Source organism: Acanthopagrus latus, chromosome 22, assembly GCF_904848185.1.
Source record: "Acanthopagrus latus isolate v.2019 chromosome 22, fAcaLat1.1, whole genome shotgun sequence".
Classification (NCBI taxonomy): domain Eukaryota; kingdom Metazoa; phylum Chordata; class Actinopteri; order Spariformes; family Sparidae; genus Acanthopagrus; species Acanthopagrus latus.
The window spans coordinates 10,771,192-10,785,245 of record NC_051060.1 but is presented as its reverse complement, the minus strand read 5'-3'; the positions used below and the strand labels follow the sequence as shown (position 1 = coordinate 10,785,245).

General features: G+C 43.2%; 1 protein-coding gene across 1 annotated transcript in view; it reads right to left on the bottom strand.

The window, feature by feature from the left end:
- rgs6 (regulator of G protein signaling 6) overlaps positions 1-11,597 on the bottom strand; it is an 86,743-nt gene extending 75,146 nt beyond the window's left edge. Inside the window, exons 1-2 of the mRNA XM_037086259.1 lie at positions 11,524-11,597; positions 2,410-2,769 (exon numbers count right to left, since the gene is read on the bottom strand). Coding sequence (XP_036942154.1) covers positions 2,410-2,637 — 228 coding nt within the window. The 5' untranslated portion in view covers positions 2,638-2,769; positions 11,524-11,597. The remainder of the gene's footprint in view (positions 1-2,409; positions 2,770-11,523) is intronic.
- Between the last annotated feature and the right edge of the window lie 2,457 nt (positions 11,598-14,054).

The window sequence follows — 14,054 nt, the reverse complement described above, 5'->3', positions numbered from 1 at the left end:
AAGTCATTTCTCTGTCGGTGAATGTGTATGTGACACATGAAATCGATACAAGATCTAATTTCGTCAGATTGGTTTACATTACATAGCAGAATCTTCACTTATTATAACAGTCACCTTCACTGCCTGTTTCTGTGTGCTGCCGTTCGATCTTTGCAGCTGAGGCTCATTTTAGAAGCAGATTTACAGGATGTGGCATCGCCTCTCCAGACATGAACTTTGCATGTTTGTCTGTTAGCAGGTGAGCTTTTGTGCATGAGTTTTAGATCTCAAGTTCAAGGACATGTCCTTAAATGTTTGCTTGAAGGTCAGAGTAGCTGTATTTTCTTACGGTTGGGAAAAGAGTTTGTAGGAGTGATAATCAAGGCCGGTTGCCTCTGAGTGTATTATGTCGCAAAAGAAATAGAAAATGCTCCTGCCATCAAAGTTAACTTCATATTCTCAGGCCAGTCCCTGGTTTTAAGGTTACAACTCTTTTATAGTTATTGCAAAGGTTGGGGTCGGGCACGATGCAGTTATGGTAAAGGTTAGACGAAGCCCTTGAGGGATTAACAAAGGGTCTATACATTTCCTACATTTCCTTGAGTTTGGTATTCATCCAAACAGCCCAGATCAGAGAAGCACCACGGGGGAAGGAGTCATTTTGTCCGGGTTGGTGAGTTTTGAGACACTATTGCAAGTCCATAAACAAAAGCAAAACAGTCGTTACATAATCCATGTGAGCAGTGTCAGGTACATTAAGCACAGAGGCTATTGTCCTCACTGCATGTGCACCCAGTTGAAGTGATTAACATTTTTTGGAGAAGTGGCCGTACTCCTTGCACAGCCTGCCAGGAAGATCTCACACTGACACAACTTGAGGGTCAGCTGCATGAGCTATTAAGGGTCATTTGAACTAGTGCGGGCATGAAAAACTGGCATCTTGGAAGTAACTAGTAACTAAAAGCTGTCAGACACATGTTGGATGAGAAAAAAAATTTGCAAAACCTGCCTCTGAGATTTTGAGGGGAAGAAGTCAAACTAGCGTAAAATGGACAAATCCACGTAGGACAAGCACATGAAATCTGTGCAAGCTACAAGTTTAAGGTCAAACGCACGTCAGCAGGAGGCTAACGCTGTGCCGCTCTGTCTTCACTGGGCCGACCAGCAGTGCTGCGGAGGCTGTGTTGCATCTCCTAAAGCAGCGTGCTCATAAAAATTCACTCCGGCTCCATCAGCACGCCATTACGGGTATGCTACATGGCCGACTTGAACCTTGGGGGAAAAGTTTCAAAATCTCCAGATTTCTGTACGTTCGCTATCTTCCAATCTCGGCCTCATCGCTTCTTCCGTACACAACCTGTGTTTTTGCAGTCATGATGCTCGGGCATGTGTCCATGGAGTTGTTCACACACTGACTACTACTGCGTCTAGACACACAGTTTCATCAAGATGAAACACTGCGGGGTGGGGATGATGTCTGTGTTCAAGTAAGGTAAAGAGATTGGCTTTCAGATAGATTCATTTACCATCATTGTAGTTTCCCCAGGTCCAGAGCAGAATAGAACAATGACGTACCGCATTGATTGCTATAGAGGACAAACAGTATATTCTCCTTTTCAGTTACACAATGAGGTCAAAGGTGGAGGTCAGCAAGATGGATGCTCACCAAAACATGATCAGATACCCAGGTTCCACTTCCATTCATTCATCACCTCCCGATTAATTGTGATGTGAAAAGATGCCAGAGATTTGCCATTAAAGGGCCAGTAACCCGCAGTTTGTTCCCTTCCAGTCCTACCATCTAGCCGGGAGTCGTGTGTACCATTCCTGTTATAAATCCAGCACGCAGTCCTCACAAAATCCCACTGCTTGTCACAAATAGATTCTGCCACTTGTTCCCTAAACCCCTCTTCTCCCGAAATGTAATGATCTGGCCTCTGCTGACCAGGAGAGACATGCTGTCGGCTTTGTTCTGAAGTCAGTCCTTCGCTCGTTACACCATCTGTCCTGTCCGGAAAGCTTCAGAACGGCAGTCTTGCGCCATCAATGCAATCCGGCAGAGCAGAAAGAAAAATGGAGCGACGCCCTTCCCGATTTGGCAGCTTCATGAGTCAAGTTATTATGATACACACACACACACACACACAGGCCCCCATATATGATTATTATCAAACATAATAATTTGTTAGTGTGTTACAGTGTGAGGTGGCACAGATGGGTGCAATTCTTTAAAAAGGCATCGTTCACAACAACAAAAGCACTTTAAAAAGGACTTTGCATTGCTTAAATCTGAAGCACCAACAACAGCAGCAGGACCCAAACACTGATATTGATCTCTGTGCCCAACTTTGGTTCTCAGCAGCATCAACAAGATCACAAACTTCACCTGAAGTGAAAATAAAAGGAGACGACAGTTTGTTTTGTTCCTACCTTTCGGTAGACGATCATGTTGGGGGAGTCGTCGTCGGGATCCACGCTGCTCATGGACCTCATGGACAGCAGAGTTCGGGCCGGGGTCGCCGGGGCGCCCTCCTTCGGTTCCTCGGCCCCTTCATCGGGCTCCGTGGCCTCGACAGGGCTCTGCTGCTTCTCCTCCTCCTCCTCCCTCCCCTCCTGCTGCTGCTGCTGCTGCGGCTGCTCCTGAGGCGCCTCAGCCATCTCTACGGTCTCCCTTTCAGCCTTCTCTTCCTGCGTCAAGTTATCCTCTCCTCCTTATCTACGCCAGTATTTTTTTCTCTTCCTGCCTTCTTTATGCCCGCTGTGCGCTCTCTCCTCGCTGTCTAGAAGCTGCTGTGGGAAGAGAGGGAGAGATGAATTAGACAGTACAACTCACCGCTGGGCTCCCAGCCTCCCATCTCTCTGTCTTTTTTCTCGTCTCCTGTCGGCAGGCACAGGATGGATGAAATGAAGGCATCATAAATTCTCCTAGTTTTCCCTCTTATCGCTTCTCTGCAATTCCTCCTCCTCGGCTGTCACATGAGATTGAAGTTGCCGGAGAACAGAAGATGTCATGTTTAAGTTTTGCTCGTCTTCGTCCCCGAGGCCGCCTTCTTTCCTTCTCGCTCATCTAAATAATTAAGATGCGAGAGGACCGTTACAGGACAAGCCTATTTGCCTGCTTCTACATGCAGATAACACAGTTTGTAAACAATGGATTTACAGAAGGGAAATGAGGATGTACTTTTCTACTGAATAATATCTCCATTTTCTATCCTTTTGAATACAAGATAGACCTGAAAAAGGGAAATCATGGAACCCAACGTCCTGAACACTTTACATTTAGCCCAGCAGTCAGGATAAAACACTGGCAGTTAATGTCTCAGTAATTTACAGTTACACATGTCGTGGCCTGCGTGATATTTCTACAATACGTGTCATATCACATCACATGTTCAAGACTGTGTTTCAACATTGGTACAGGCGGCAACACTGGATATTTGAGGAGCCCTCCAAAAATTTCCAGCTGTGTTTGAAGCGACCGAAACGGCTATTTTAAAAAAGTGCACCGTGTAGTTTTGAGGAAGAAATTTTAAACAGCAGAGAAAAGTCTTCATTTGACTGATTTTTATGCTTAAACTATAGAAACAAGCTCCCTTTGTTTTCATGACTGAATAAACAAAGTGACCTTAAAAGGGCAACACATTCTGTTTTACTTTGTTCACATGTGGCGGACCCTGCCACCTTTCTAGCTTCAAAACATTGTTGTTTTCCTCTAAGAATAACTTGACGTTCAGTTAGGGAAAAGATATATATCCCCAAGTTTGTATAACTACTTCATTAATATCATGAATATTAAAATTCTGAGTTTAAATTTCTTCTCAACAAACTACAGAGTGTCCCTTTAAGCGAAAGGAGAAACTAACCAGATCATAACACTGCACTGTCACAACATAAAATAGAACAATTTACACATCCATGGCGTGCAGTTTATTCTAACATTTGTTTTACAGCCTTGTGCAGGTAAATTCAGTTTTTCTTCTTCCTGCTCTGTTTCATTAAAGTGATGCGTTTAAGTATAGCAGGCGGAAACACATTATGCATCTTCCAGAGTTGCTTTGGAAATCACACACTGAAATGAGCAAAATTAACTTTCCTCTTCTCTCTGCATATTTATTAATGCTGTGTTGATTTGTTTGAAAAAAAACAAAAAAAAACAAAAGCTAAATTGATTCAGAGTATCTACACTAAATTAAGACAAATGCACAGAGAAAGCATAAATTATTCAAATCAATTGCTCACAGAGTGTAGAAACAAAAACTGTAGATATGAATTAAGAGGATTATGAAAGAATGAAAACATTTCACTTCATGGATAGACCAGTAGAATAAAAGTGTGGCTCCACGCTGTATGCACATGCACACATACATACACAACACACACACACACACACACACACACACACACACACACACACACACACACACACACACACACACACACGGGATCCCATAACTCAGGCCTGGATGCTCTTTTCTGGTTGTCTGACAGCTGTCAAAATATTGACACCTGAGGACAGATCAGCTGAGATGGATCGAGAGAAGAAGAAGAGCGAAGGAGGAAGGAGGAGGGATATAACATGAGAGAGGAATATAAAGCGAATGGAAGAAAATCAGGACAGTGAAAGGCAGGAAGCAGGAAGAACAGAGGCATAAAATGGAAAAACACAGGAGCTGGGAAAAGAAACGGATGATGACTCTGATCTCCACCTCCTCCATCCCAACCCAAACTGGGATCTGTTCTCTCTCCATTTAGTCGATCCTTAATGGAAGAATGAACGCTTTCATTTCCTCATCAAAGCACATTCATCTTCAGTCAGCTGGTTTCCGTACTGGCTCAAAGTGCAAAATATGGCTGTATGGGAAGTCTGAAGGGGGAAAAAAAATCCTTATTTGAAGGAATTGGAACGGATTAATGGCTTTTAAGTTGCAAAGGCGTCTTTCTGTTGCACTTGGATTGAACACGTCATTGTGATTCATACAAAAAAAATCATAGTCTTTCAGTGATTTATTATTTCTGCGAAAAAATTAGTGAGCACCTGAGGAATTATGGGTCTTGTGATACAGTTGTGATAATGAGTGAACTCGAGCCCAGTGAAGGTGGTTGAATTGTTGAATAAAATCCTCCTCACCACCCTCTCAAACGGGGCCTTCCTTCTTGTTTCCGGGCAGGTTGAAATAAAGCGAATCAACCCGCTCACATCAAATCCATCAAAACCAGTAAAAAACGTGGAAAAGGTTCAGCTTACTCACAGCCGGTCCGATGCATCCTGTGAAATCTAAAACCTTGAGGAACCCCACCATCATATTTGAAGGTACTTTTCTTTTTCATAGTCTACATTTAAGCCGACAGGATGCAAGAAGCCAAATGTATGTATAAAATAAAACCCTCCTTATTCTTCTTAAGCTGCTGGGCCTCCGTCACTCTGTGCTTTGATAAAAAACCCAGTCAGATGAATTAAGTCGTATACAACATATATATTCATGTACATGCAACTGAAGTAATGAAGGTCATAAAGCACACGGCCCTCAAATTCCTATAGAGCAAGGCGAGGTTATGATTGATCATGTTACCACAAACCAATTACTGCACTGTTAAACACAGGCTCCGGGGGCCTCTGGGGTTCTGGGGCCCTGAGGCTCTCAGGCTGCTTTGTTGAGTTGGAATGAAGCAGATTGACGGCGAGCCTTGAAGTGTCAGCTGCAGGATAATTAGGATATCCATTGTTTTTTTTTTGTTTTTTTTTGGTTCACTGATCCTTTGTTTAAAAAGAGAATATTTCTCCATTCAGAGATTGATACCACTCTGCGTAACGAGCAAGTGAATATCTCTACTATTACTTTAAGCACAGGCTAGCAGCAGGGGCCAGGAGGTAATAGAGTGCAGCAGGAATGATGTATTTTTGTAGGCTAACCTGGAAGTTATGGTCGCTCTGGTTCTCTCCACAAAAAAGGCCATGGGATTTTCCATCAGCTTGGATTTTGGAAAATAAAAAATTGCAGCATAAGTATAATAGCAAGAAGCAAAATGCTAACTTTAGCAGATAAATGAACAACATTGCGGTTGCAGTGGACTTTAACATCATCAATACTATGCTTCATACTACGCTAAACTATAAAATTCACTATAAAATGATCCACCTGTACAGATGGACCAGAGAGTAGATGAGTCTCTGTGTTTGTGATAGCAGCCGCCTTTTTAAAGAAACGTAATGCACTTTAAAATTCACAAATGGGGTTTTTTACTGACACATTTAATGTCATAGAAAAAATAGAGAATTCTTTTAAGCTTCTGTGGACCTCAAACCTTATTTCATGCATCAAAACAAAAGGCCAAAGATGCTGAATGTAAAGAAACTAATTCATTTCTGGGTTTTAGGATACTGTACTTGGCTAGCTTAGCATAAAGACAATGAGAGAGAGCAAACAGCTATAGTAGCCTGGACCTGTCAAAGATTCATAAAGCTGCACAGCAGTGCTAAAGCTCACAAATATTTTAATCTAAGGCTTTTTTTTTTTTAAAGCATTTTTAATTTGCTGTGTTTTATGCAATCCATTCACAAAAACAAACTACAATTTGCAGTTTTAGTAGATATCATACAGCCAGTTAACATTTAGAGAGAAAAAATTTGAAATCTATTAAAACTTAATATTTTCCCCCGACATTTAACTTATCTGTCAAGATTTGACAAAACAAGGTGAGGACCCAAATGCAGACACAGCGGTGGGTGGTAAGGTTAAGAAACAAAAGCTTGATCCTGACAATGGCCTTATCTGTTGGCAGAATGCCTTTCAATGGAACAAATAACAGCATTTAACAAAAACCGGCAGCAGCGTTCCTTGACACCTGGGCACCCCTTTATACTTTTTAGTTTGCCGAATTTGAACTAAATCCTCAACTCCACCTTCTTCTGTGCTCCGTTTTGTCATCTTGTTATTCCATGTTGTACATCAACACCTCTTTACATGAATCATAGACCACTTAAGTCTGTCTGTGATTCAGTCGTGGGTGTTAGGCCCAAGGTTGGTCATGAACTCAACCTTCCTGGTGTTTTAGTGTGTTGGTTTCTTTGTTCACTCTCATTTCCGTTCATAGTTCAGTTTGATCATTTTGCTTCCCTCCCTTCATACACTGTCTTTTTCCTAGAGTGGCATCACCTTGTTTGTTACTGCACAGTTAAAGAACAAAAGAAAAAGAGCAAAAAAAGAAAAAGAACAAGATGTGCTGTTATTTTCAAACCGGGATTCCAAAAATCACATAGTAGGCATTGAAAAATCAGGCGATGAGAAAAGTTTTTTTTTGTTTTTTGTTTTGTTTTTTGGGAGAACTAATAAAACACAAGCGTACCCAGAGAAAGCGTGGGAAAATGACAAACACAGGAAGTGGAAAGTAAAATAAGAGGAATCTTCAAAATAAAACAGAGGAAGAGGTGAGCTAAAATCTAGGACTGTGACATCAACACAGTCATTCTACACAACACCTTGTCATCATTAAAGTTTAATACACGCAGCAAAATCAGCAGTGACCTTTTCGATGGCTGCACAGACAATGTGCTCCAGTTTTCAGCCCTAACTTCTGTAGCTGGCTGGCTGTAAACTCAAAGTAGAGCAGTGCTTGTCCCCGCATGTATGCAGAGAGTGTGTGTACATATGTGTGTTTGCTATTGGCACAGACATTTAGCTCCATGTCAACCAGCTCTCCAGATCAATACTCTCATCAGCCTGCTGTTTGCGAGGGAACATACAAGCGGCGTGTGCACGCTTGAGCCTCGGAGGGCTGCTACGCGTGAAGAAAAGCGTCCGAACGGTAGATGAATTGAATGTATCATCTCCTAAACAATGATGGGAGTACATTTGCTTTTTGTACAGCACTTGAGGGTAATCTTGAGATGTTAACTTAAGTATTCCTATTCTAATACTTTACAGTTCTACTCCAGGAAAGAATCAAAAGGCCTGCTTTCTCAAAATTGTTTACCATGTCCAGATTTAGGCAATAAAGTTTATTCAAATTATTTCATTCTTCCTACAAAGTGCCTGTAGCTCATCTGTGTGTGTCTTACTGCACTTATAATAACCTACATTAGGGTTTGGTAAGTCAGTTAACTTACCTACATATGTTGCGATTTAACAAAAAACCCACCCAAATGCAAGACACAGAAAATCAAGTAGGTAGAAACAAAAAGCAGGGCTTTAATTTAAAAAAAAAAAAAAAAAGATGTTAAATCCCAGCAACAGACAGGGACAAATTCAGGAATAAAAAAGTTTTAAAAAACTTAAATACATAGGGTGTGATTAACAACTACAACACAGGTGAGGGGTGAAAAGGACAAAGGGAAAACAGACAAAAGAAGGAAATGAAAAGCAAAACATGACTCATGAGGACAGAACTTCAAAATTAAACAGGACATTACAAAACCACAAACTCAAACCATAACAAGGTCAAATAACCTCAAATACCAATCAATCTCGACTTTAAAGGGACTCTTCCCATGATCCTATGCTGGTTCAAACTACACCTTCTGTTTTCACCCCCCAGTGGCAGAAATTATATACTGCGTATTCAATGTGACACACTGAACTGATGTGGTTTTCCAGCTGCATAAATCTTAGTGAATGCATCTGATCCATCACACAAATGACCTTTATGTCACAGTTTTAAATTGAATGTGGGGATCGGTTGTTCCTTTTCTGCAACAGAACCTTTATCACTATCCCCCTGTGCATAGAGATGTCTGGTTGCTGGATATATATACGGTGTCCTTTATTTAACCACTGTCCCACAGTGTAAAACATCCACACATCCTCATCCAGTCTCGCCTGGGGTGAAGAGAAGTGTCTGTGTGTGTGTGTGTGTGTGTGTGTGTGTGTGTGTGTGTGTGTGTGTGTGTGTGTGTGTGTGTGTGTGTGTGAGGGTCCACTGGGAAAACAATAGCAGAGACTTAAGAAACAGCAAGAAGTCTGACTCTGTGTCAACTTCCTGTCATCACAGCATGTGATGCGAACAAAGGGGCTCTCAGTGTAATCAGGTTCATTTAGAATAATAATTGGAGACGGTTATAAAAAAATAATAGCCATGTTTTTCTTTCGGTTATCTCTTGATTTCCCAAAGCTGTGTCTTGTATTTCTGGATAAAATCCTTCAGTGTAGGATTGTGAAGGATCGCCATGTTCTCCTTTGTTAATCTTCTGTGACTATACCAAGTTAAACAGGTTGGCTCTCAGCGTGAAGGATCATTGATTAAAGTTCACTGTTGCTTTGTCTTTATTCCTGTGTAATGCAGAAGAGTAACGAGGGCAAATGTCTCGACTGATGGGTTTGTCAGTTCGTGTTTCCTAGAGCTTCTCTCACTCACTGCCCTGGTTGGTGGCCCCTCTAGCAGCACATCTTGAAGCAGCACTCTAGTGCAGCAACATAAAGAGCAAGAAAAGTCTGACAGCAACTGGGAGGGGGCACACTACTTCTTTTGTGCTGTCTGATCACGATGTTGAGACGGTCAAGGCCCAGTGGTGGATGGCATCGTCCATCAGCCCAACCCTAGTGACAATGAAGGCTTGCCTCTACACCGCCTTTGTATTTCACACTGAACCAAGCAGCACTGGCATTAAGCCTGAGGTCCACATCACAACTTTGTGATCAGTTTTTTGGGGTTTTTTTTTTAACGTGTTTCCACCTGTAAAAATGTACCTGCCAACTGTTTATAATCATGTGGATGCAGTTATAACGCGTTGTAATTGAGATCCTGACCCACCATGCATTGCAGAATGTGACAAAGAGATGTTTCTTGCTCTAAATTACATCACATAATCTCCATCAGTAAATAGCTGACCCTGTCTGGCTCTCACTTGCGGAGAGGGATGCTGTTTTCCGGTGGGAAGTTCCCCAAAGACTCGGACGGGAAGGCGGCACTAAAACAACACAATAGTGGAAGGCAACAAATACACGGTGTGTTGCATAATCCAGCCGGCTTCCGCTGCCGGGGACAGACGCTTTTGGAAATGTGACAAAGAGACGGTAGGACAGACAGGATGACAGCTACTTTTCCACATATAAGACGGTGAAGACACGGCCTGCTACAACGTTACTGTTCTTTGATCCTGGGTTAGGGTTAGAGTCTCGCATCTGTTACTACCTCCGCCTGACAGATCACAGTTTCTGTGACTTTCACGCTGATGGTGAGGCGGAACATCAGCACAAGTTGCACGCCTTCGTTGGGGCTAATGTTTCATAAAGGCCGTATCTCGTAGCACGTGGAAATCAAAGAATGTTTAACAAAGTGCTGTAAAGTATGTGGATACAGTCATCTGTCTTATCACTCTCTGCTCCCATTCAGCCACAAGAGGTCCGACTTTGATGCTGGGTGATAAGATCCAGCTCACAGTCCACTCCATCCCAAAGGTGCTACACGAGGTTGAGGTCAGGGGCCTGTGGGGGCCAATCAAGTTCTGTCACGGCAAAACTTGGAAAACCATTTATTTCAAATGGAAGTAAGGAAGTAAATCAAGTCCTAACTGTGAGGGAATACAAGAAAAAAGTAACTAAGCCGTGGTGTTCCTCTACTTTTGACTAAAACTGAGTTTGATCAGACAGAATAAGACATGACGACCCATGCATTAAACACAACCTGACTTCATGTCACTGTACAACAACTTCATGGTAATAATCACCAGAAATATCCAACATAATATAAGAGTTTAGGTTTGATCTCATCTACATGAGAACATAGACATATATTCTCTCTCTAACAGCTGTCTGTGGTCTCTCTATCCTCACAGGACCGCTCCACTCCCCGAACACACAGAGCCAGCAGCGCTGCAGCCTAATATAGACTCCCTCTGACACACACAACCACACACAGACACACACACACACACACACACACACACACACTTGTCCAGTTGCAGACAGTGGCACAGCAGGTTCTCACCAAATTCCCAAACGCATAGACACAGTGAACACTGAGATATTAAAAGATACACACCACACCTCAATATCAGTGTCTCTCTCTCTCTCTCACACACTTGTGGCTCTCATTGGTCCAGTTGCAGACAGTTGCACAGCAGGTTCTCACCAAATTCCCAAATTTATATAGACACAGTGAACAGTGAGACACACACACACACACACATCTTAATTGATGTACAGAGGCACAGTGCCCTTCGAGTGTCACTTAACTTAGCAGCTGAGTGCGCGCTCCTCTCAATCACAGGTGGGATTAACAGCTGCAGCACACGCGCGCGAGTACGCGCGCGCACGCACACACACACACACACACACACACACACAGGCACATGTCTCCAACATATCCAGTCTACAGTAGTGTAACATCCAGCAGCAGCTCTGCGCATCACTCTGAGAGCAACATCGCAGCACTGACAGTGTGGAGCGCGTTAAAGCATCTGAATTTAACCACATTCCCCTCTCTCTCTCTGCTTCTCCACGTATTCATTCATTCATCACCTCTCTCTCTCTCTGTGTCTCGCTCTGTCTCTCTCTCTCTCTGTCTCTTTCTAATCCCCTCTTTCTTCGCCCCTCCATCCCTCCTCCTTACCTCTGCGCTGGCTTCCCTTCTCGCTCGGAGCTCCGGAGCCAAAAACGCGGCTTCACCGACCCACCAGAGCGCTGCACGGGGGAGAGAGAGAGGGAGAGAGACACAGAGAGTCAGAGAGAGAGAGAGAGAGAGAGAGAGAGAGAGAGAGAGAGAGACAGAGAGTCAGAGAGAGAGAGAGAGAGAATGTGGGATCAGAGGCAGCTGCTGCTCTCTCTACCACTAATATGCAGGCGTTCCTGGTGTGTGTGTGTGTGTGTGTGTGTGTGTGTGTGTGTGTGTGTGTGTGTGTGTATGCGTGTGTGTGTGTGTGCTGTTACAGTACATGACTAACAACGTGAGGACAACTCTTTCATGTCCGTCCAGTAACAGCCTGATATTATGTTGTGCACATACTAAAGCATGAAGGTGTTTGAGACAGAGTGGCTCTCTCATCATGAGGGATCATTTTGACATTGGACCGCTCTGTGAATCAGTTTCACAGGATCAGACAGGCTGCAGCGAGAGACTGATAGACAGTAATGGAAGGAACACATTTCAGTCAGTCAGTCGATCAAAATGCAATTCCAAGTGCTTTACAAGTGACACGGTACAATAAAATTTAAAAAAAAATAAAAAACAGATATTGGATTTCAGAACGAATACATACCAAGAGATCAATGAAATATGACCAGTTCAAACAATCAGTTTGACAACAACAATGTTAGTAAATAGAATTATAATCATAATGATGATAAACTGTAAGATGTTGCTAAAACTTCACCGAATAGATAGTGACGAGAACAACAAACAAATACATAAAATGATTATAAACACAAAAACATAACTCATTATTTCATGATGAATCAATCAGTATCAACACCTGTGTAGGCTACTTTAAAGGCACATAAACATATCTGTGATTCACCCAGTTACCTAACCAGCATGCAAACTTGCAGCTTTTCAGCGTGAAACCATGAACTCTGGACTTTCAGGCTGTCTCTGACTGGTTCATGTTCCAGCGTTACTTCTCACTTCCCATTCAGGTGATAAAGGCTGGTCCCCAAAATCTGGTAAACCATCAAAAATGTAGAATAGTGAGTCTTAGAATAGAGGGTGCTGTTGTGCGCTGTACATGTTGTAAAGCCCCTTAAGGAAAGTTTCCGTGGTGCCACTAAGGGGCCAGATGGGCGGGGCCATGGCCACCAATTTAGCTAATGTCGGAACGGCAGTCGATATCGAGCAAAATGTCTGAGAAAGGTCTATTAAAAATGGTAAATTTAGGTGGATGTGTCTCATTTCAAAACCTAAAAGAGGTGACAACCTTCAGGGTGTCAAATCAAAGCTTGGTGGTCATAAGATCAATGAGTGGATAAAAGAGAGTGAGAACATTCGAGAATGTAGCCAGTGACCTTCTGCTCGCTGGACGAGACTGCCGCCCAGTCATATCCTGCGACTGTGTGTTATTACATCCCGTCATGTTTTGGTCCTTGCCTCTGGTTATTTAGTGGTGGAAACGGTGCCTCATACTGTAGGTGAGAATCATAATTTGCCTGGCAGCCCTGAGGCAAACACTGTAGCTGTCACCAAATGTATATCCTGTTAGCAAGCAGCCTTTGTCAGGGTCACAGCTAATACAGATTTTTAATATAACAAGCCTTATCTGCCACCTCAAAGCTCCACGCTTCTGTTCCAACATGGCCAGCATCAAACTGAGTTTCAGGACGGGCAGATGGGGGGAGGTCCTGTACATGTATCCTGTTGCGTGGTGGTTAAAAATGATCTGATGGATATTCAGGATTCTGCTGCTTAGACTGCTGGTTATTTCCATCCCTGTTCTGCATTTATGTTGTAGTGGTAGAAATCTTGAGATATGTTGCGACACATTGTGTGCTAATGCTTTTTTAAGTACTACAAGTCATCCGTTGAAAAATCTAATCTGTGCATACAAAGAGGGCGTTTCCCCCATCCAGAGCCTCAGCTCCCCCGGGGTTCCCTTCTCCATCCGACACCAGTCCGTTCTCCAACCTTCTAACCCTCTACCATCCCCCCAACGCTGAATCAATCCCTTTCACACCACAATAGCATGACATGCATTACACTTCAAAATCCGCCTCAAACTTCACGGTCATTGTTAATGAACGCAGGTATATAACAACAATCCTCCACAGCCTTCATACTTTTGTGGTGTTTGTATCTTGAATAAAGGAAGGAACAAACTGCACTGAAAACACTCACAAGCTGTACGGTAAATGCTCACGCTTCTCCTCACGCAATAAAGCTAGTAAACTCGCCCCAGCGTCCACCCCTCTCGCCTCCCCCTCGCTCGGCGTAATCTCTCCTAATTTCTCAAATTGAACAGATTCGGGTCCGACGGCGCTGAACCAAGGAAGCCGCGGCCCTGGCAGATAAGCTCTCTGCTGATGGGGACTTTTGGCCGAGCACCGAGGCAGATCAAAGCATCTGATGCAATGACGGACCGCGGGAGGAAACTGGGTGCTCAGGAAGGGCTACGCTCCCTCACTGTGTGTTGTTTACACTGATACAGGCAGTGT